Source organism: Pituophis catenifer, unplaced genomic scaffold, assembly GCF_029215685.1.
Source record: "Pituophis catenifer annectens isolate HBS135680 unplaced genomic scaffold, rPitCat1.0.hap2 SCAF_3, whole genome shotgun sequence".
NCBI classification, from domain to species: Eukaryota; Metazoa; Chordata; class Lepidosauria; order Squamata; family Colubridae; genus Pituophis; species Pituophis catenifer.
The window spans coordinates 96,660,583-96,681,160 of NW_027256883.1; the positions used below are offsets into that span (position 1 = coordinate 96,660,583).

The following is a 20,578-nucleotide window of genomic DNA, read 5'->3' on the forward strand; positions in this document are numbered from 1 at the left end:
CACCAGCTCCAAAGTCATGTTCCACATACTAATCTCCACAGGATTAGATGTGCATCCTTTGGAGGAACTGATGATAATGAAGCCCTCTGCCTTCCACAGAATCAGCATCTGCCTTTCTATCCCACCATCTTTTCTACCTGCCTTTAAGTCTAGGATCATACAAGATGGCCAACATTTATGCCCTTTGATGGACCATTTGTTCTATGTACTTTATTATGTTTCCCAAGAATGCTGCCTGCTATATTGAGTGAGGGAAACTAGATACTGATTACTCTGCCACCTCTTCCTTTCTATTTAATCCCTCTCATGGATGAATTACTGTGGCTTAGTAAAATACTCTCTGTATCTTTCATATGCATCAGTTCCTCTTCTCTTGTCATAGTTGGGAGGGCTTATTAGGCTGCATTGCTCCTCCTCTAGAGCCACTCACGGACTTGGAGCCTTGGCAGTTCTATTAGTCCCCTCCTCACATTTCTTGGAGTGCTGTACTATGGAGGTAGTCCTTGATTTATAAATTCATTTAGCAGCCGTTCAAAATTACAGTAGCACTGAAAAAGGTTATTTACAACCAGTCCTTGTATGTATGACCTTTGCAGCATCCCCATGCTCATGTGATCAGAATTCAGGCACTTGGCATCCAGCACTTTTATGATAGTTGCAGTGTCCCAGGAACGTGTGATCACTATTTGCAACTTTCCCAGCTGGCTTCTGAAAAACAAAGTTAATAAGGGAAACTGGATTTGCTTAATGATCACATGATTCACTTAACAACTGCAGTGATTTGCTTTAACTACAGTGGCAGAAAGGTTGTAAAATTGAAGAAATCATGATGATTCACGATGATCCATATTCAAATCAGGTCACTTTGGAGGGGATCCTATTTCATATGGAGAGCCATAAAAATAACCTGACATGTTCCAGTCTGGTTAAAGATTCAACTGAATCTAAAGAACTTTCCCCATTTTTCCCCAGCATATCAATTTGCACAGGATATATGAGGTTTCACCTTGAAAAGTTACTGATAGGTGTGGCAGAAGCTATCTCCAAAGATGACACTCTTCCCCATTTGGTAAAGAAAATGGATTTTGTTGTCCAGCTATAGTTTCCTCTTTCTCTCTGAACTTCAGAATTTAGCCAGTATGCAGACAAATTGAGATAATCCATTCCCTTCATTTTCATATGGGCCACTTTCTGATGCTGCAGTCTGGAATATTTCTATATTAAAAGATTTGGGGGGGAAATTGGAACTTTTAATGTTATACTGTATATGTTAATGGCAACAAGATTACTTTATGTAGAAAAATGGAAGGACGCTTTAATCCCCACAATGGATGAATGGCTGCAAAAGCTGATGGAGTTAGCAGAGATGGCTAAACTGTTTTGATAAAAGAAAAAAAAAACACAAGTACTTTTGTTTCTATTTGGAAACTGCTTCTGGCTTGAGCTGGAAAAAAATTAAACTTTGATTTTAGGTTTTACTGATTAGATAGATTTGTTGTTATATAAATGGCTAGTTTATACCAGGGGTGAAATGTAAAATTTGTTACTACCGGTTCTGTGGGCGTGGCTTGGTGGGGGGGGGTAATGTGACTGGATGGGCATGGCCAACTTTTTTTTTTTTTTTTTTTTTTACTTTTCAAAGCATTTTTTCTGCAAATGCAAAAAAAAATGCTTTGAAAAGCCTCTGCCGATCAGGAACACAGCTGGGATCGTCAGAGCCTTTTCAAAGCATTTTTTTAACCACCTCTTCCGCTGAAGAGGTTGCAGAAAAAAATGCTTTAAAAGTCTCTCTGACGATCCCAGCTGAGTTGCCTATCGTTTTAAAAAATGCTTTGAAAAGTCTCTGTGACCATCAGGCAACTCAGCTGGGATCATCAGAGAGACTTTTAAAGCATTTTTTTCTGCAACTCTTCCGGGAAAGAGGTGGTTTAAAAAATGCTTTGAAAAGGTTCTGACGATCCCAGCTGTGTTGTCTGATTGTCAGAGCCTTTTCAAAGAATTTTTTAAACCACCTCTTCCCTGGAAGAGGTTGCAGAAAAAAATGCTTTGAAAAGTCTTTGACATCCCAGCTGAGCTGCGCGATCATCAGAGGCTTTTTTTTTTACTTTTAAAAGCATTTTTTCAGCGGAAGAAGTTGTAGAAAAAATGCTTTAAAAAGTTTTTTTTAAAAAAGCCTCTGATGATCATGTGGCTCAGCTGAGCATGGGGGGGCTGCAGGGATTTTTGCTACCGGTTCTCCGAACCACCCGCCGCCATCCCTACAGGATCGGGTGATCCAGTCCGAACCGGGAGCATTTCACTCCTGGTTTATACTAGTATGTAAAAGTAAGAAGTTGAGGTTCTATGTTACTTCTTATTCTACTGCATCAAAGGGAGTGGGAAGTCAGTGACTTTTCTTTCTTTTCCCCTTCTTCTCTACACTTTTCTCTTCCCTTCTCCCCCTGTTTTTCCTATTATTTGCTTTTGTATTTTTGTATTTTATATTATAAACTAATAAAAAGAAAAAAAGAAAAAGAATACCTCTATATTAATAACTTTAGAGCAACATCCACAATAACTTATTGATATTTTTTTTGTTTTTCTAAATACTGTGTAGCATTTCTCCCCAAAATTTCTATGCTTCAGTTTAATTTTTTTATTCTTTTTGTCTTGCATCAAAGTGATGAAGATGAACTCAGGAAGTCATTATCAGAATTGGTGGATGATAAATTTGGTGCCAGTGCAAAGAAAATCACAAGGATAGTGGATGGCAGTAACCCTTTCCTGGATGCTCCCCAGGCCCAGAATGCTGTTACCTACAAGCATGGCATCCTCACTCGGAAAACCCATGCTGACATGGATGGGAAAAGAAGTAAGTCTTAACTGGGGAGGACGAGATCAGGACAAGATTGATATGATGAAATAACAATTTGAGTCTATGATGCATTTTTAACTGTCAGTGCAACTAAAGACGGAATAAATAATCTTTACCATTAATTAATTTTGTGGCTGTTCTTAATTATTTCACAGCTTTGCACATATGAAAGCATCATCTCCATCTCCTCATTTTATATTACTCTGGCAACTTTCAGGTTCAATTACCTTTCCTTTCGGTTAAGTTCAAACCAACAGGATTTAAAAATCCTAGTTTCATGTATCACATTAACATTAAATCCATCTTTTAATCATGTTTTTAATGAGCTACAATGACTAAGTTTACACATGATTCTAAGTCAAAACTAAGCCAATTACAACCAATGAAATAGTTACCATTCTTGTTTGTTGATAGTTTATAACTTCCATTGTCAATGTACCACCACAGAATCAATAATCTTTGATTATGATAGTTTTAAAAACTGTTTCATATGCCCAAGTTGTAATTCAAAGGTTCCTTCAAAAGGTAACCCGATGACTAGGCTCTTACTTTATACTAATGTGTTTTGTTTCAAATTAGCTCATTGTGCAGTGGAAAGCCATGGTTAATGGCTAACCCACACTATGTAACATGCTATGATTAAAGCAAACAGTATCTTAGAGCATAATCACTACCAACATGTGATTCTTGGATTCCATTGAAGAAATATGAGAGGAAGCCCTTGGAAAGTACTTTCCACACCATTGTTTGTAGCAGAAAGTCTTGAACTCATTTTACATAGAAAATAACTGCTGTTGGAAGAAATATCTATCTGGTTCAGTTCCAAGATGGGATAAAGACACTGGAAATATGGAGGCTGATTGGAAAAAGGGTTTAATGGTGAACAGAACCATCAAGCACATAGTCCTGGTGCAGCTGACCACACTGAGTTGAGAGTGAGGGGTATATATATACCTTCTCTTGGGCTTTGCACTTGAACTTCCTGTTCCTGTGCAAGAACTTTGTAGGTTGTCTGAGTCCCAGGTTTGGTTGGAGTTTACTGGGTGATGCAATGTCCCCAGGTGATTGTGCAATGTGGTGAGCTCTGCTGCTAGATGGGTTAATCCTATTATATCATGGAGGGTCATGTCTTAATCCCATCAACCTGGAGCTGGAGATCTTTTGTCTTGTAGATAGGCTGGCCCAGTCCTGCTGGGGTTATTAAGAAAGGTGGGGACTGTTTTCCAAGAGCATGTTTCTCCTTTAGGGAAATATAATAGTCTGCCTTTTTAAATATTTCTCAAAATATTTCATTCTTCTAAGAGGGGTGACTTCTCTCTCTACAATACATAAAATTGTGTGTTATTCTTTGAAATGTTGATAATTCCAGATTAAAACAATTCCAGTTAACTCAATTTCCTATTGATTAAAGGGAAAGCAGGGAAACACATGTATTTTTTTTTTGTTTTACATTATCAGCAATCTATGCAGAAAAAGCTTAGAGTTCAGAGGCCGTTTACTATTTTTTGTGCATTGTCTTTTGAATACCTTGGTAGTGGGTGATATCTAGCTTAATCATGCTTTTTTTTCTTTTATTCCTATCATGGACTCTGTACCACTGTTTCTCATGTTTTTGTTTTTGGCATGGTCCAAGAGAGACCTCTCATTCCATTTTTCGCTTGATAATTCGAAAGTGTTCCTTTCATATTTTCTCCTATTTATTTTAAAAGTACAGGTAGTCCTTGAGTTACAACCAGAACTGAGCCAAATTTATGTTGCTAAGTGAAACATTTATTAAGTGATTTTGCCCCATTTTACAAATTTTCTTGCCACAGTTGATAAGTGGATCATTGCATTTGTTAAATTAGTAAAATGGTTGTTAAATGAATCCGGCTTCCCCATTGACTTTGCTTGTAGAAGGTCGTAAAAGGTGATCTCATGACCCCAGGACATTGCAACCATCATAAATGTGAACCAGTTGCCAAGCATTTGAATTTTGATCCTGTGAGCATGGGGATGCTACAATGGTCATGTGAAAAATGGTGGTCAGTAACTTTTTTTAGTGCCATTATAACTTTGAACAGTCACTAAACAAACTGTTGTAAGTCAAGGACTACCTATACGTTTTCATGTTTGTTCAATTGAAAATAAATGTTTACATATATTATTGATAGCTGGTTCAGTTTATTAGTCTCTCTTATCTTGTGTTTTTTTTTTATGAATTGCATTTGAAACCTTTCTGTGGACTTTTCTTGTGATTTCACATGATAATCATTAGATTAGATTAACAGGGTTGGAAGGGACCTTGTAGATCATCTAATCCAACCCCTTGCCCAAGCAGGAGACTCTACACCATTTCTGACAAATGGCAGTCCAATCTCTTCCTGAAAGCCGCCAATGATGAAGCTCCCACAACTTCTGAAGGCAAACTGTTCCATTGTTGATTGTTCTCACTGTCAGAAAAATTCCCTTTATTTCTAGGTTGAATCTCTCCTTAGTCAGTTTCCATCCATTATTTCTTGTCTGGCCTTCAGGTACCTTAGAAAATAGCTTGATCCCCTTCCTCTCTGTGGCAGCCCCTCAAATATTGGAAGACTCCTATCATGTCTCCCCTGGTCCTTCTCTTCAGTAGACTAGCCATGCCCAGTTCCTATAACTGTTCTTCATATGTTTTAGTCTCCAGTCCCCTAATCATCCTGGTTGCTCTTCTCTGCACTTTTTCTAGAGTCTCAGCATCTTTTTACAGTGTGGTGACCAAAACTGGATGCAGTATTCTAGGTGTGGTCTTACTAAGGCTTTATAGAGCGGTATTAGTACCTCACTTGCTCTTGATTTTATACCTCTGTTAATGCAGTTTAGGATTGTATTGGCTTTTTTGGCTGCTGCTGCACTGCTGCACACTGCTGGCTCATATTTAGCTGGTTGTCCACTAAGACTCCAAGATCCCTTTCACAGTTACTGCTATTAAGCCTGGTTTAACCCAATCTATATGTGTATTTTTGGTTTTTCTTGCCTAAGTGTAAGACTTTACTTTTCTCTACATTGAATTTCATTTTGTTAGATAAGGCCCAGTGTTCAAGTCTGTCAAGATCCATCTGGATTTTGAACCTATCATCTAGGGTGTTAGCTATTCCTGCCAGCTTAGTATCATCTGCAAATTTGGTAAGTTCCCCTTCTATTCCCTCATCTAAGTCATCTAACGTCATCTAAGTCATTTATGAAGATATTGAAGAGTACTGGGCCTAAAATGGAACCTTGTGGTACCCCACTGCTTACTTCCCTCTATGAAGATGTAATACCATTAAGGACTTGGGTATTGGGTATGGTTTGGGTATGGTTTGTCAGCCAGTTACAAATCTATCTGATGGTGATGCTATCTATCCCACTTTTTTCTAGCTTACCAAGAAGTAGGTTGTGGTCTACTTTGTCGAATGCCTTGCTGAAGTCTAAATATATTATGCTCGCAGAATTTTGTTGGTCTACTAATTTAGTCACTATGTTGAAAAATGAAATAAGATTGGTTTGGCATGATCTGTTTTTAACAAACCCATGCTGACTGCTAGTTATTACTTTACTAGTTTCTAGGTGTTGGCAGATCTGTTTTTTTATTATCTTTTCCAGTATCTTCCTGAGTATTGATGGGTCTGTAGTTTCCTGGGTCTGTTTTTTTTTCTGTTCTGAAGATGGGAACCACATCAGCTCTTTTCCATTGGTAGTTCCAGTAGTTTTCCACCGGTAGTTCCCCGGTGCCCCAGGATTTTTGGAAAATGTGGTACAGTGGTTCTGAGATGACATCTGCCAGCTCCTTTAGAACTCTGGGATGTAATCCATCAGGTCCCAGTGATTTCTATTTGTCAACATCGGACATGTATTCTCTGACAATTTTTTTTTTTTTTTGCTTATTTTAACTTTTATTTCTAGTCTGTCTTTTACAGTTACGTTTTTGGTAGGTTGGGCTATAGTTTCTTTTTGCGTGAAGACCGATGCAAAGAATGAGTTAAGCAGCTCTGCTTTTTCTCTGTTGCCTGTTAGTTCCTTGTCGTCTTCTCTCTTTAGTGGACCGACTGTTTCCTTGATTTTTTTCTTGTTATTTATATGTTGAAAGAAACATTTTTATTATCTTTGACTTTTGTTGCAAGTCTTTGTTCATTCTGAACCTTTGCTTTCCTGACTTTGTTTTTGCAGATTCTGGCTATTTGCTGATATTCTGCCTTAGTTTTGTGTCCCTTTTTTCTGTAGTCATGGGATATATTTATCTATCTTTTTCAGCTCCAAGAGGACGAAGGGGATGGAAGAAATTTTATGCTGTGCTTAAAGGGACCATACTGTATTTGCAAAAGGTAAGTATGGTTGATAAACTCCTTTTACCATAGAATGATATTTTCTCAAGGCAAGGATTTATATTAAACCTAAAATGCCCAATGGATTGATATTAGGAGAAATGTAATGTAGGAAGAAACCTACAAAATCTAGTCTTAAACCATGGCTCTGGAAATTCACAAGTTTGCTTTATAGGCAGCATGTCAGCTAAACATTTCACTTTGTGAACCAAAGGAAAAGAAGGGTACTCATAGACATACGTTCATGTTCCAATTTCAGAAACCAAATGGCTTAGCTAATGATAATGACCCGGTGACTGGGTCATTGCCCTCTGGGACAGCTGCCTGAGACTCCTCTCCACTGTCGTGGGAGGACAGTGGAGTCCGGTTTGACCCCCGGCCAAAATGGTGGACTCTCTCCCCTGGACTTTTTTAAACCATCATTAAGAATCCTTGGCCTCTTTCCATCTTCCCCAGACAGACTTTTGGAACCTTAAGATGTATTCATCCGCTGATCTCTTCGCACTGCGAGACTCCCCCCTCTCGCAGGCCTGGCCCTCCATGTTATCGAGGGCCTATCTTGATGACGGGTCTTGGAACCCCGAGAGATGGCATGCAGCGAAGAGGGGGTTGAGGGGTTTTCTACGTAAATTTTTAATGAAATTTTTAAGGGGTTTGGGGGGACGAACCCACTAGGGTCAGAGCCGAGCCCGGCACAGGGGGATGGTTTGGAGGGTGCAGGTCGAGGGATTGGGGAGGGGCTGGAGGACTATCCGGAGGAGGAATTTTCCATCAGCACGGTGAATGGGAGGGGCAGATATGGCGGGAGCAGGGGACCATATCATGTGTCGGGGGCTCGCACTTGCTATCTGAGAGCAATTGCTTGCCCCGGTCCCCAAGGCTCTGCTCGGACACTAGGTGGCTTAGATACTCAGGATCTGGGCCTTCGGCTGATGCTGTGCAACACCAGGTCCGTGGTAAATAAGGCCCCCCTCATTCACGATCTTATTCAAGAGGGAGGAGCGGACCTGGCGGGTATTACGGAGACCTGGTTGGGCCCGGAGGGCGGCGTCCCTCTGGTCAAAATGTGCCCACCAGACTTCAGAGCATTCCATCAGCCGAGGGCCCAGGGGAGGGGAGGGGGTGGCGGTTATTATTAACGAGGATCTGGGTCCGAGGGAGACCACTGTGCCTCAGATAGCCGGATGTGAGTCCCTCCTTGTGAGGTGGGGTCATGGGGTTCAAATGGGCTTGTTGCTTACGTACCTGGCTCCCTGCCGCGTGGCAACAGCCCTACCTGAGCTACTCGACGTGATAGCCACAGTGGCAGTAGATACACCCAGGCTTTTAGTCATGGGTGATTTCAACTTGCCATCCATTGGTGAAACATCTGAGGTGGCTGGGGAGTTCATGGCTTCCATGACGGCCATGGACCTGACCCAGTTAGTTCATGGCCCTACTCACAGGGGAGGTCACACTCTGGACCTGATTTTTGTCTCTGGCCAGTGGTTGAGTGGTCTTGTTATTGGGGATATAGACATGGAACCCTTGTCATGGACAGACCACTCACTCCTTCGCCTAGATCTTCGAACCGCTGCCCCCCGCCGCAGGGAGGCGGATCCAATTAGATGGATCCGCCCCAGGCACCTGATGGATCCTGAGAGGTTCCAGATGGAGCTTGGGCCATTTCCTGAGGTTCTAGCACATGACTCGGCCGAGGACCTGGTAGCCGCCTGGGATCGGGCGACTGGTGGGGCCTTGGACCGAGTCGTGCCTTTGCGGCCTCTGACCCGGTGCCGATCCTGTGCGGCTCCTTGGTTCACTGAGGAGCTGAGGGAAATGAAGCGCCGGAAAAGACGCCTGGAGAGCGGTTGGAGGGCCAGTCTCGCTGAATCTGATCGAACACTAGTAAGGTCGCATATTAAGACCTACCTAGTGGTGATAAAGACGGCAAAGTTTAATTACTTTTCTGTCTCTATTGCGTCATCAGGGAATCGTCCGGCCGCCCTGTTTAGGGTGACCCGCTCCCTGCTCCATCCGGGAGTGCGGGAGGATCCCTTGGAAGGCAGGGCGGAGGATTTTGGACAATACCTGTATGACAAAATCGCTCAGATCCGGAGGGATTTGGACTCTGACTGGGTAGATCAGGGCAGAGTGACGAGGAATAGTCTTGAGAATGTTATCTGGGAGGAGTTTGATGCTGTGACTCCTGATGATGTGGACAGGATTTTGGGGAGACTTAGTGCGGCCACATGTTTACTGGACCCGTGTCCCTCCTGGTTGGTACTGGCTTCCCAGGAGGTTACATGAGGCTGGCTCCAGGGTGTTATCAACGCTTCGCTGAGTGAGGGCCACTTCCCCGCTGCCTTGAAGGAGGCGGTGGTGAGGCCTCTCCTCAAGAAGCCGTCCCTGGATCCGGCAATATTGCCCAACTACCGTCCTGTCTCCAACCTTCGCTTCATGGCGAAGGTTGTGGAGAGTGTGGTCGCGCGACAGTTCCCACAATTCCTGGAGGAAACATCTTATCTAGATCCGTTCCAGTCAGGTTTCAGGTCTGGGCACAGCATGGAAACGGCATTGGTCGCGTTGGTTGATGATCTCTGGAGGGCTCGGGACAGGGGTTGCTCCTCTGTTCTGGTCCTGTTAGATCTCTCAGCGGCTTTTGATACCATCGACCATGGTATCATGCTGCACCGGCTGGAAGAGTTGGGAGTGGGAGGCACCGTGTTGCAGTGGTTCTCCTCCTTTCTCTCCTACCGGTCGCAGTTTGTGTTGGCAGGGGGGCAGAGGTCGACCCCGAGGCCTCTCATCTGTGGAGTGCCGCAGGGATCGGTCCTCTCACCCCTTCTGTTCAACATTTATGTAAAGCCGCTGGGCGAGATCATCCGTGGCTTCGGGGTGAGATACCACCAGTACACTGATGACACCCAGCTGTACATCTCCACCCCAGGCCACCCCAGTGATGCCCTTGAAGTGATGTCCCAGTGCCTGGAGGCTGTGCGGATCTGGATGGGGAGGAACAGGCTCAAGCTCAACCCTTCCAAGACTGAGTGGCTGTGGCTCCCGGCATCCCGATATAGTCAGTTGACTCCATCACTGACTATTGGGAGCAAGTCTTTGGCCCCCACAGAAAGGGGTCGCAATCTGGGAGTCCTCCTGGATATGCAGCTGTCCTTGGAGGAACATCTGACAGCTATAACCAGGGGGACCTTTTGTCAGGTTCGCCTGATTCACCAGTTGTGGCCCTTTCTTGATCGGGATTCCCTGTGCACAGTCACTCATGCCCTCGTCACCTCTCTCCTTGACTACTGCAACGCTCTCTACATGGGGCTCCCCTTGAAGAGCACCCGGAGGCTCCAACTGGTCCAGAATGCAGCAGCGTGGGTAGTGACGGGAGCAGCATGGCGCTCCCATGTAACACCACTCCTGCGCGAGCTGCACTGGCTCCCAGTGGTCTTCTGGGTGCGCTTCAAGGTGCTGGTTATCACCTTTAAAGCGCTCCATGGCATCGGGCCTAGCTATCTTCGAGACCGCCTGCTGCTACCGATGACCTCCCATCGTCCCGTGCGCTCCCACAGAGAGGGCCTCCTCAGGGTGCCATCAGCCAATCAATGTAGGCTGGTGACCCCCAGGGGGTGGGCCTTCTCTGTGGGGGCACCTACCCTCTGGAATCAGTTGCCCCCAGAGATAAGGAGAATCCAAGACCTTAGTGCCTTCTGCCGTGCCCTTAAAACCCATTTTTCCAGCAAGCCGGGCTGGCTTAAGAAGAAATTTTAAATGTTTTAATTGGTTTGTATTTTTAATTTGGGGCCAAATTTATATATATTTTAATTGTTTTTTAATATTTGTATATTATGTTTTTTAATTCTGGCTGTACACCGCCCTGAGTCCTCAGGGAGAAGGGCGCTATATAAATTTTAAATAAATAAATAAATAAATAAATTAAATAAATAATTGCTGCAACAATACCAATGGGATGGGCCTGTCCATAACAATTGAGGTTACAGGCTAATAATGACATTCCAAAATGATTGGCATGGCTATGGGGTTTAGGAACAATTTCTGGGAACTTGCTCCTGGGAATAGTGCCCCCCAGCATCTGTGCCTCTGATATTTGGTCCCCACTACCTAAACATAAGGCCATCTTTGACCCTGTTACTTATCTGACTTTCATGAACAGTACAGGTTATTCTTTTTCCATATATTCAAAATGCCATCGATGCTGTAGTCCCATCTTTAGTACAAGGGCAATCAATTTCTCCTCCTAACCATATGTCACAGAACTGTTTTGTCACAGGAGTCTGTGTGTGTATGTTTTGTGTAAAGACCTAATTAAAGGAGGATGGTTTTTGCACACAGAAGTTAACAAAAATCTTGTTTGAATTCCTGAGAATTCAGGGGGAGACGGGGGGGGGATTAGGTCCCATGATATTGAATATTATCATCCAGCTTCTACTTTGCCATTTACAACCAGTCACTAGTAGCTCCAAAGCTCTTGTAGCTCCTGTTCTATTTGGAAGGTAACATGCAAAAAGTGATGCTGACAGATTTACCTTTTGGTCATTAGTCTTGGGATGCTTCATTATTCTTTTTTTTTAAAACTGATTTTTTTTTTTTTTTATTTTTTTTGTTAAACACATATTAAAACATTGGACACAGTGTAACTGTTCTGGCATTATCTTTGCCATACATAAACAATAAGTATCAAATATACCTTGCTACTTATATACATTTGGTCTATTCAGTATTTACACGTATAAAGACATCATTTTTCTATCTATATTACTTATACATTTGTCTTATCCTCTTTCATTCTATTGTAATTACATACATACCCTTAGTTCTCCATTCTATAAATTCTAGTCAGTTCACATTTTTCATCCCTCCTTTCCGTTCCAACCATTGATAAAATTAGTTCCATATCTTATAATAACCTGACTCACCTTTATTTTTCAATTCCAAAGTTAATTTGTCCATTTCTGCACATGTCAAATTTTTTTTGATCACTTCATCTTCTAGAGGGATTTTCTTATTTTTCCAATTTTGGGGAAAAATCATTCTTGCTACTGTTGTAATATGTATTATTAAATAAATTACCCCTTTACTATATTTCCCATTTATAATTCCCAATAGGAATAGTTCTGGTTTATATTCTATTTTTTCTCCAATTACTTCTGTCAACCATAAATGAATTTTCTGCCAATATTCCTTTGCTTTTTTACATGACCACCACATATGGTAGTACGTGCCTGATTCGTGATTACATTTCCAACATTTGGGTGATAAATTTCTAAACAGTTTTGCCAATCTCACTGGTGGAAGATGCCACGTGTAGAACATTTTGTATAAATTTTCTTTATACGATATTGTCAATGTTATTTTCCCATTTTTGTCCCATAATTCTTGCCATTTTTCCAGTTGTATATTATACCCAAAATTTATTGCCCATGCCACCATCGTTTCTTTAACCTGCTCTTTTTCCATCTTATAATCCAATAAGAATTTATACATTTTCTTTACCAATTTATCATTTGTCCCCAGAAAGGTCTTATCTATTATCATTAATTTCCTGTTGACGCCCCACTCTTTCATGTCTTTCAAGTAACGTGATTGCATCTGTAAATAGGACCACCACTCCAAATCTACCCCTTGTTCTTTTAATTCTTGCCTCAATTATTATATCCTTATATGTGACATATTTTCCCTGATCAATGAGGTTTGGGTGTACTAATGCTTCTAATGTGGATAACCAAATCAGAACTTTCATGTAATTCTGCTGCTTAAATTTATTCCATATCTCCAATAAAGCCTGTTTTATAAAATTTCTTTGAAAATATTGATGTGCTACTTGTTTCCTGTACCACAAAAATGCATGCCATCCTAGATGTAGGTCGTGGCCCTCTAGCGTTAACAATCTTCTATTTTTTAAATTCATCCATTCTATTACCCAGGTGAGCATTGCTGCTTGATGATATAACTCCCAATCCAGTACACTGAACCTTCCTCTTTCTTTTGTTTCTTGTAAAAGTTTAAATTTAATCCTTGGTTTCTTCCCTTGCCAAATGTATTCCGCTGTCATTTTATTCAATTTTCCAAAATATTTTTAATCTAATTTTGCAGGGATATTCTGAAACAAGAAGAGTAATTTTCGTAGGATGTTCATCTTGATTGCTGCTATTCTTCCTATTAAAGAAAGCCTCAAATTTCTCCATCTCTCCAACTCTTCTTTTATGTGATTCATTAGTTTGGCATAATTATCTTCTTTGATTGAAGTGCATCGTGCGGTTATATAAATTCCTAAATATTTCATTTTCTTCACTATCTGTATGTTTGTTCTCTTGGTCAACTCCTCCTTCTGTTTGTTCGCCATATTTTTAACTATCATTTTAGTTTTGTCCTTGTTAATTTTCAGTCCGGCTACATCTCTGTATTCTTTTAATACTTCCATAAGCTTGACGCTCGATTGTAGTGGTTCCTCAAGGATAAAAACCAGATTGTCTGCAAAAGCTTGCAATTTGTAAATTTCTTTCCTAATTTTCAGACCTTTGATTTGCGTTTCTTTCCATACTATCCTCGTTAATACTTCCAGGGACAATATGAACAATAATGGGGATACTGGGGGGATGCTTCATTATTCTTGATCCCCCACATCTGTGTGATCCTGAAGCCATTCTGAAAATTGGACTGTGTTCATTATTTGCACAACATTATGCAAATAATAATAAATTCTGCCTGTCTTGTTCATCTTCTGATTGCATGATATTAGTAAAAATTTTGAAGAGGTTAGGTAGATAAAAGCATACAAGCTGAAATTTAATCCAGATAAAATGGAAGTAGTGAGAGTCAGAAAAATGCTGACCAGATGATGGTATACAGCTGGATTTGCATGGAACATTGTTTCTCAAGAAGGACTAAACAACTAGTTTGAGATTAAATAAACAATTTCTGTGAGATGCCTCTTTTTTATTTTCTATAAGCTTCTGATTGGTTCACCAACCCCTATTCTATGTAGGGAAATCTGATTTTACTACAATAAGCCACATGACCTCAAGCCCTTAGCTTATAACTGAAGATTCTGACAAGGGTGAAGTTCAAATTGGTTTCTCAAAGAAAGAGTGATCAACTTTACATGTATATGGAATCCTGATGGCTAAGCTATTTTGGAGCTTTCTGAGTTTTCAGAATTATTCCAATGAATTGTTGAATCCCCACTACTGCACCACCAGAGCTCTAATTTGGTTTTATATAAACCATCTTATTGTAATACCCTAAGTATGAAAATGTGTTTAAAACATATATGAGAAATTGAATTAGTATTGTATGTAGCTGTTAGAATGCTTGTAGAGGATAAAGTATTAATAAAGAATAAAGGTAATAGAGACAAAGATAAAAAGGATAAATGTTAATAAGGATAAAGAGAGCCAATTTGGTCTACTGGTTAAGGCACCATGCTAGAAACCAGGAGACTGTGAGTTCTGGTTCTACCTTAGCCATGAAAGTCAGCTCATTGACTTTGGGCCAGTTACTCTCTTTCAGTCCAGCCCACCTTACAGACTTGTTGTTGTGGAGAAAATAGGAGGAGGGAAGAGTATTAGATATATTAGCTGCCATGAGTTACTTATAAAATAATAAAGGTGGGATATAAATTAATTAAATAAATAAATGTTCAGATCAGTAGTGGGTTTCAATTTTGGCTGCTACTGGTTTGTTTGTGGGCATGCATGTGCACGCATGCGCAGAGACATCCGGGCGGGTGGACGGAGCCTCCCACCATCACTGCTACTGGTTCGCCCGATCCGCAACCCATCACTGGTTCAGATCATGTTGCACTTTCCAGAATCCTAGTTGGTTGCCTATTTGTTCCTGGACCCAAGTTTAGGTTCTGATTTTCATTCTAATATTTCTAAATGATTTAGGAGTAGGCTAATTCAACAGTTGTATTACAGGCAAGGAAGAAAAAGAATGACTTCCCTTTCTAGATAGTGATATAAGGAGATAAGATAACAGTAAATTAACAATCTGCGTATACCGAAAATCCACACACACAAACCAAATTCTAAATTTTACAAGCAACCACCCCACTGCACACAAGAGGAGCTGCATCCAGACCCTTTTCAAAAGAGCCAAAACACATTGCAGCACCAAGTCATTAAGAAAAGCAGAAGAGAAATGCCTTTTTGATGTTTTCTTCTGCATTGTCTGCCCAAAAAACTTCATAATACAATGCTTGTCATCCAAACCCCGACAAAATATATAGCCAACCTCAACATGGAAACAAGTCATGCCATACGTCAAAGGAGTATCCAAAATGGGTGCCAGAATACTGAAATCCCTAGGAATAATGATAGCTCACAAACCCATGTTTACATTCAGACAAATGCTATCTAGGATCAAATACAAAACACAGAAGGAAGACAACAGCAACATGGCATGCAAAATCAATTGCAACTATTGTAACCAGTTCTGTGTTGGACAAATAGGAAAATAATTGAAAACAAGAATTCATGAACATCTACTAGCAGTCAAACGGCATGACCAAAAATAGCAAAAACCTTAGACTTACAGTATATACCGCTTCACAGTGCTTTACAGGCCTCTCTAAGTGGTTTACAGAGTCAGCATATTGCCCCCAATAATCTGGGTCCTCATTTTACCCACCTCGGGAGGATGGAGGGCTGAGTCAACCTTGAGCCTGGTGAGATTTGAACTGCCAAATTACAGTCAGCCGGCAGTCAGCAGAAGTAGCCTGCAATACTGCATTCTAACCACTGTGCCACCATGGATCTTGATCCTTGATCTTGAACCACATTGACAATGAACAACACCAGTTTGATTGGGAAGGAACGAAAATCATTGGCCATGCCAACACCCGCCATACATGTGAATTTATTGACACCTGGTACTCTACAAAAGGGCAATTAACAAGCATATTGATTTAGATGCAGCATATGAAGATATAAGAAACTGGACTGTTCAAACAACCAATCAACAACAGAACCAACCAACTCCTCAGAAATTAAATATACCATCAAACCAACAGCCAGTCATGTGACCAACTTACCACACCTCCACACAAGATATACATAAGCTAAAGACGAATAGAACAAGACACTTTTACTGAAGTCCTGCTGATTATGTTACTTAGCTTGGTAAGGAAACATTCGGGAGCTAAATGGCAAGCTTGGAGAGTAACCACTGCCAAAATCTAAAACCCAAGCTACAAGTTTTTTCTATTATTTCTATTTCAACAGCACCCAAATGAGCTGCCTGATCCTTAAATACATCTTCTCTCTGTTCCATGAGGAGGAGTTGCCAGACTGATAATCTTCTGTCTCTTGAATACTTTCTCCATGGAAATAAATTTGTTGTTGATATTTTAAAGATTCATCCAAGTATGTTCTTCAAATGATATAAGCTCCTTCTCACTGTGAAAGCAGAGTCCATTTTTATTTATCTACATATTTTAAAATTGTATACATGTCCCAAATCTGAGGGTTTCTGCAAAAGAAAATCCACTTAGTTCACTGACATTAGATACCTTCATACCTAAAATTATGGTTTGCTGCATCTTGTAAATGCAGATGGGGAAAGTTGGCCTAAGCATTATTTAATAGCTGCTGTTGACACTCACACCATTATATTTCCTCTAGTGTAGTTGATCAATGCTAACAATCTTCCTGCCACAGAAACCTGTCGCTTTTTTTGGATGCTGTATACAAGCCAAAGCAAACGTGAAATATAATGTACTTAAAACAATAAAATAAAAAATATATTTTAATATACTGTATATATATGTGTAGAATATATATTGCTTGTATTATCGATGGGCGTGCTGTCTAATCCAGAGTGGTTTTTTGCTCAACAACTGTCACTCAGCTTGATTCTGACATTATTTTCTTCTTCAAAATCTATTGGATGAAAACTGACAAATCATCTCTGGAGGCAAGGTAAAATACTTTGGATTGCTGCTTTTGCATGGCTTGAATACATATGGAAAAGTCAATGAATCAACATATAACAAAAAAATTGTCATTCAGAAAATTCAATTTCAATGAATACAGTGTTATAGTTAACAGTAGAAGATCAAGCGATTGGCCTATCTCAACCTTTGCTATAGGCAAAAGCACTAAAAATATCTGATAAACTAAAATAGTCCCGGTGAATTAAATGTCTGAATCAGGATATAAAAGGATGAACATGAATGGGAGGCATTTTGTTCACTGAAGAGTTATTTGAGAACGGACAAATTGCTTGTGATGCTTCTCCATCTGTCATGAACGTGAAAAGACTCTCTGATGTCATGCCACTCCTTTCCCTCCACCTCTTTTCTCAAGATAAGGCTATGTAAAAATAATAATTAAATTGACTGAGATGAGTAAAAGGAAGATAGCAAAGAGACAACAGGGAAGTAGAAACACAAAGCAAGATCCTTCTTACAGTTGCTTTAAATTTTCAAGTGAAAACATCAAACAAATCCTTCAAAGTCTTTTGTGAAGCATTGCACTAGTGAATGTTTTCCTTTAAAAAAAGATCTAAAGAAGTGGACATTTGAATTTTTCAGGAAGGTATCTCAATCTAAATGATTCTCCTCCTCCTCCTCCTCTCCCCTCCTTCCCCTTCTTCCTCCTCCTCTTCCTCCTCCTCTTCCTCCTTTCTCCCTCCCTCCCTGCCAAACAAACACACACACACACAAATGTCTTTTGTAATGTGTGTGTGTGTGTGTGTGTGTGTGTGTGTGTGTGTCACAAGGCAAAATTAGAGAAGAAGTAGCTCACTATCATTCATTTTGTCTGTCAGGTCTCCTCCCTCCCTCCAAGGTGAGACAGGCTTTCTTTGCATTGTTTTGCCTTTGGGCAAGTAAGCAAACTTTTAAAGGAAATATAGGTTTGTAGCCACTCACCTGTCTATTCTGAGATTACCTCTGGGTATATATGAAACACTGATATTTTTGAAAATACAGATTATGCTTTAGGGTAGTGCTTTGCTTTGTAACACAGTAATTTCCAAAGTTTTTATATTAAAAGAGGTCAATAAATCAGATGCTCTAGTGTCTAGAGGCTCTGTATAAGGAATCCTGGAACAGTATCAAGCCCTATTTTCAACAATGCCTCTTGACCTTAATGAATAGGTTATGTATGTCATTTTAATTTTGCTAACAGCTGGAGTATTGTCTGTATGAAATCTTAAAAATCTAGAATTCTAATCAATTGCAGCCCAGACTTATAGGAGTTCCTACATTTCCTACATTTTGTACATCTCCATCCCTGACCAACCTAAGGATGCTCTTTCTGTGATGTCGAAGTGCCTGGAGGCAGTGCAGGTCTGGAGGGGTAGGAACAGGCTTAGACTGAACCCCTCCAAGACGGAGTGGCTGTGGATGCCGGCATCCTCTGATCTAGTGGCCCCATCACTTGTGATGGGAGGGGAGTTGCTTACTCTCTCAGAAAGGGTTCGCAATCTTGGCGTCCTCCTGGATTCACGGCTGTCGCTAGCTAACCATCTGACGGCCGTGACCAGGGGGACCTTTGCGCAGGTTTGCCTTGTGTGCCAATTGCGCCCTTTCCTAGATAGAGATGCCCTTCGTACAGTCACCCACGCTCTTGTCATCTCTTGCCTGGATTACTGCAATGCCCTCTACATGGGGCTGCCCTTGGGGTGCACCCGGAGGCTCCAGCTGGTCCAAAATGCAGCCACGCAGGTTGTTACGGGAGCTTCCCGTTACTCCCGTGTTACACCTCTCCTGCGCGAGCTGCATTGGTTATCAGTGATCCTCCGGATCCGCTTCAAGGTGCTGGTGCTTACCTATAAAGCCCTTCATGGCATGGGCCTAGAGTACTTGAAGTACTTGAAGGAGCACCTACTGCCTGCCTCTCACCAACCAGCGTGCTCACATAGGGCAACCCTCCTCGGGGTGCCGTCAACGAAGCAATGTCGGCTGATGGCACCCAGGATGAGGGCGTTCTCGGTGAGCGCACCAACCCTCTGGAATTCCTTACCCACTGAGCTCTGAATGGCTCCTGACCTCCGCTCCTTCCACAAGGACCTAAAGATGTGGCTTTTTAAACAACTCATCTGATCTGCAGGGTGTTTTTAGTTGGTTTTAATATGGGTTTTAAATTGTGGGATTTTAATTATGCTAAATTAATTATATTTTTATTGTTCTTCGGTTTTTAACCTTTTGTGAGCTGCCCCGAGTCCTTCGGGAGAAGGGCGGCATATAAATTTAACCAAATAAAATAAATAAAATAAATTTTAGTAAAGATAGCCATTTAACATGCCTATCCAGAATCTACTTCCAAAGAGATTTTAAAGATGTTTTTAAGAATTTGGGGCCATAAGCTATACAAGGTTTCCTATTATTTTTATAGGATCATAGAATTATAGGGTTGGAAGGACCTTGGAGGTCTTCTAGTCCAGTCCAGTCCCCTGCACAAAACAGGAGACCTTATTGCATCCCAGATAAATGACTGTCCAAACTTTTCTTGAAGACTTCCAGTGATGGAGCACCCACAACTAGGAGAGGCAAGCAGTTCCATTGATTAATTGTTCCCACTTTCAGGAAATCTCTAGTTCTGGGTTGGATCTCTCTTTAACAAGCTTCTACCCATTGCTTTTTGTTCTGCCCTCAGGTGCCTTGGAGAATAAGACAACCCCCTCTTTTTTATCATAGCCCTTCAAGTATTGGAAGGCAGCTATCTTTTTTTTAAAAAAATTATTAATACATTTTTCTTTAACATATATAAGTATTTAGTAAATAGTGTATTGTCTCGGTCAATTTACATATATATAATAATAGTAATAATAATAATATTCTTTACTTGTGTATAATAATATTCTTCCAACTTCCAATTTCTATCTTTATTATCTAACCATTGATAAAACAAATCCCAAGTTAAAAAATATTCTGTGTCTTAATAATAATAATAATAATAATAATAATAATAATAATAATAATAATAATAATAATAATTTTATTTCTATACCACCCTTCTCCCGAAGGACTCAGGGCGGTGTACAGCCTATTTAAAAACACAGACAAAACAGCAATATAAAATTTAAAATAATTAAATAAATTGGCTCAGATTTAAAACCCCAAAAAATTTAAATACCCCAATTTAAAACTATTATGTTGATAGTCCAGCCTGGCGGAACAACAGGGTCTTCAGTGCACAGCAACTCCCGAGGTCGGAGATCTTACGAATTTCCGGGGGCAGTTTGTTCAACAGGGCTGGGGCTCCCAAGAGAAGGCCCTCCCCCTGGGTGTCGTCAGCCAACATAACTTGGCCGATGGCACCCGGAGGAGACCCTCTCTGTGGGAGCGAACTGGTCGGTGGGAGGCTATTGGTGGCAGAAGACGGTCTCGGAGGTACCCGGGTCGTATGCCATGGAGCGCTTTAAAGGTGGTAACCAACACCTTGAATCGCAC

The 20,578-nt window shown here is 40.9% G+C and overlaps 1 protein-coding gene across 1 annotated transcript in view; it reads left to right on the forward strand.

Moving 5' to 3' along the window:
* The window catches only part of PSD2 (pleckstrin and Sec7 domain containing 2), a 152,965-nt gene that overhangs the window by 113,700 nt on the left and 18,687 nt on the right, over positions 1-20,578 (forward strand). The window contains exons 9-10 of the mRNA XM_070939150.1: positions 2,661-2,851; positions 7,103-7,173. Coding sequence (XP_070795251.1) covers positions 2,661-2,851; positions 7,103-7,173 — 262 coding nt within the window. The remainder of the gene's footprint in view (positions 1-2,660; positions 2,852-7,102; positions 7,174-20,578) is intronic.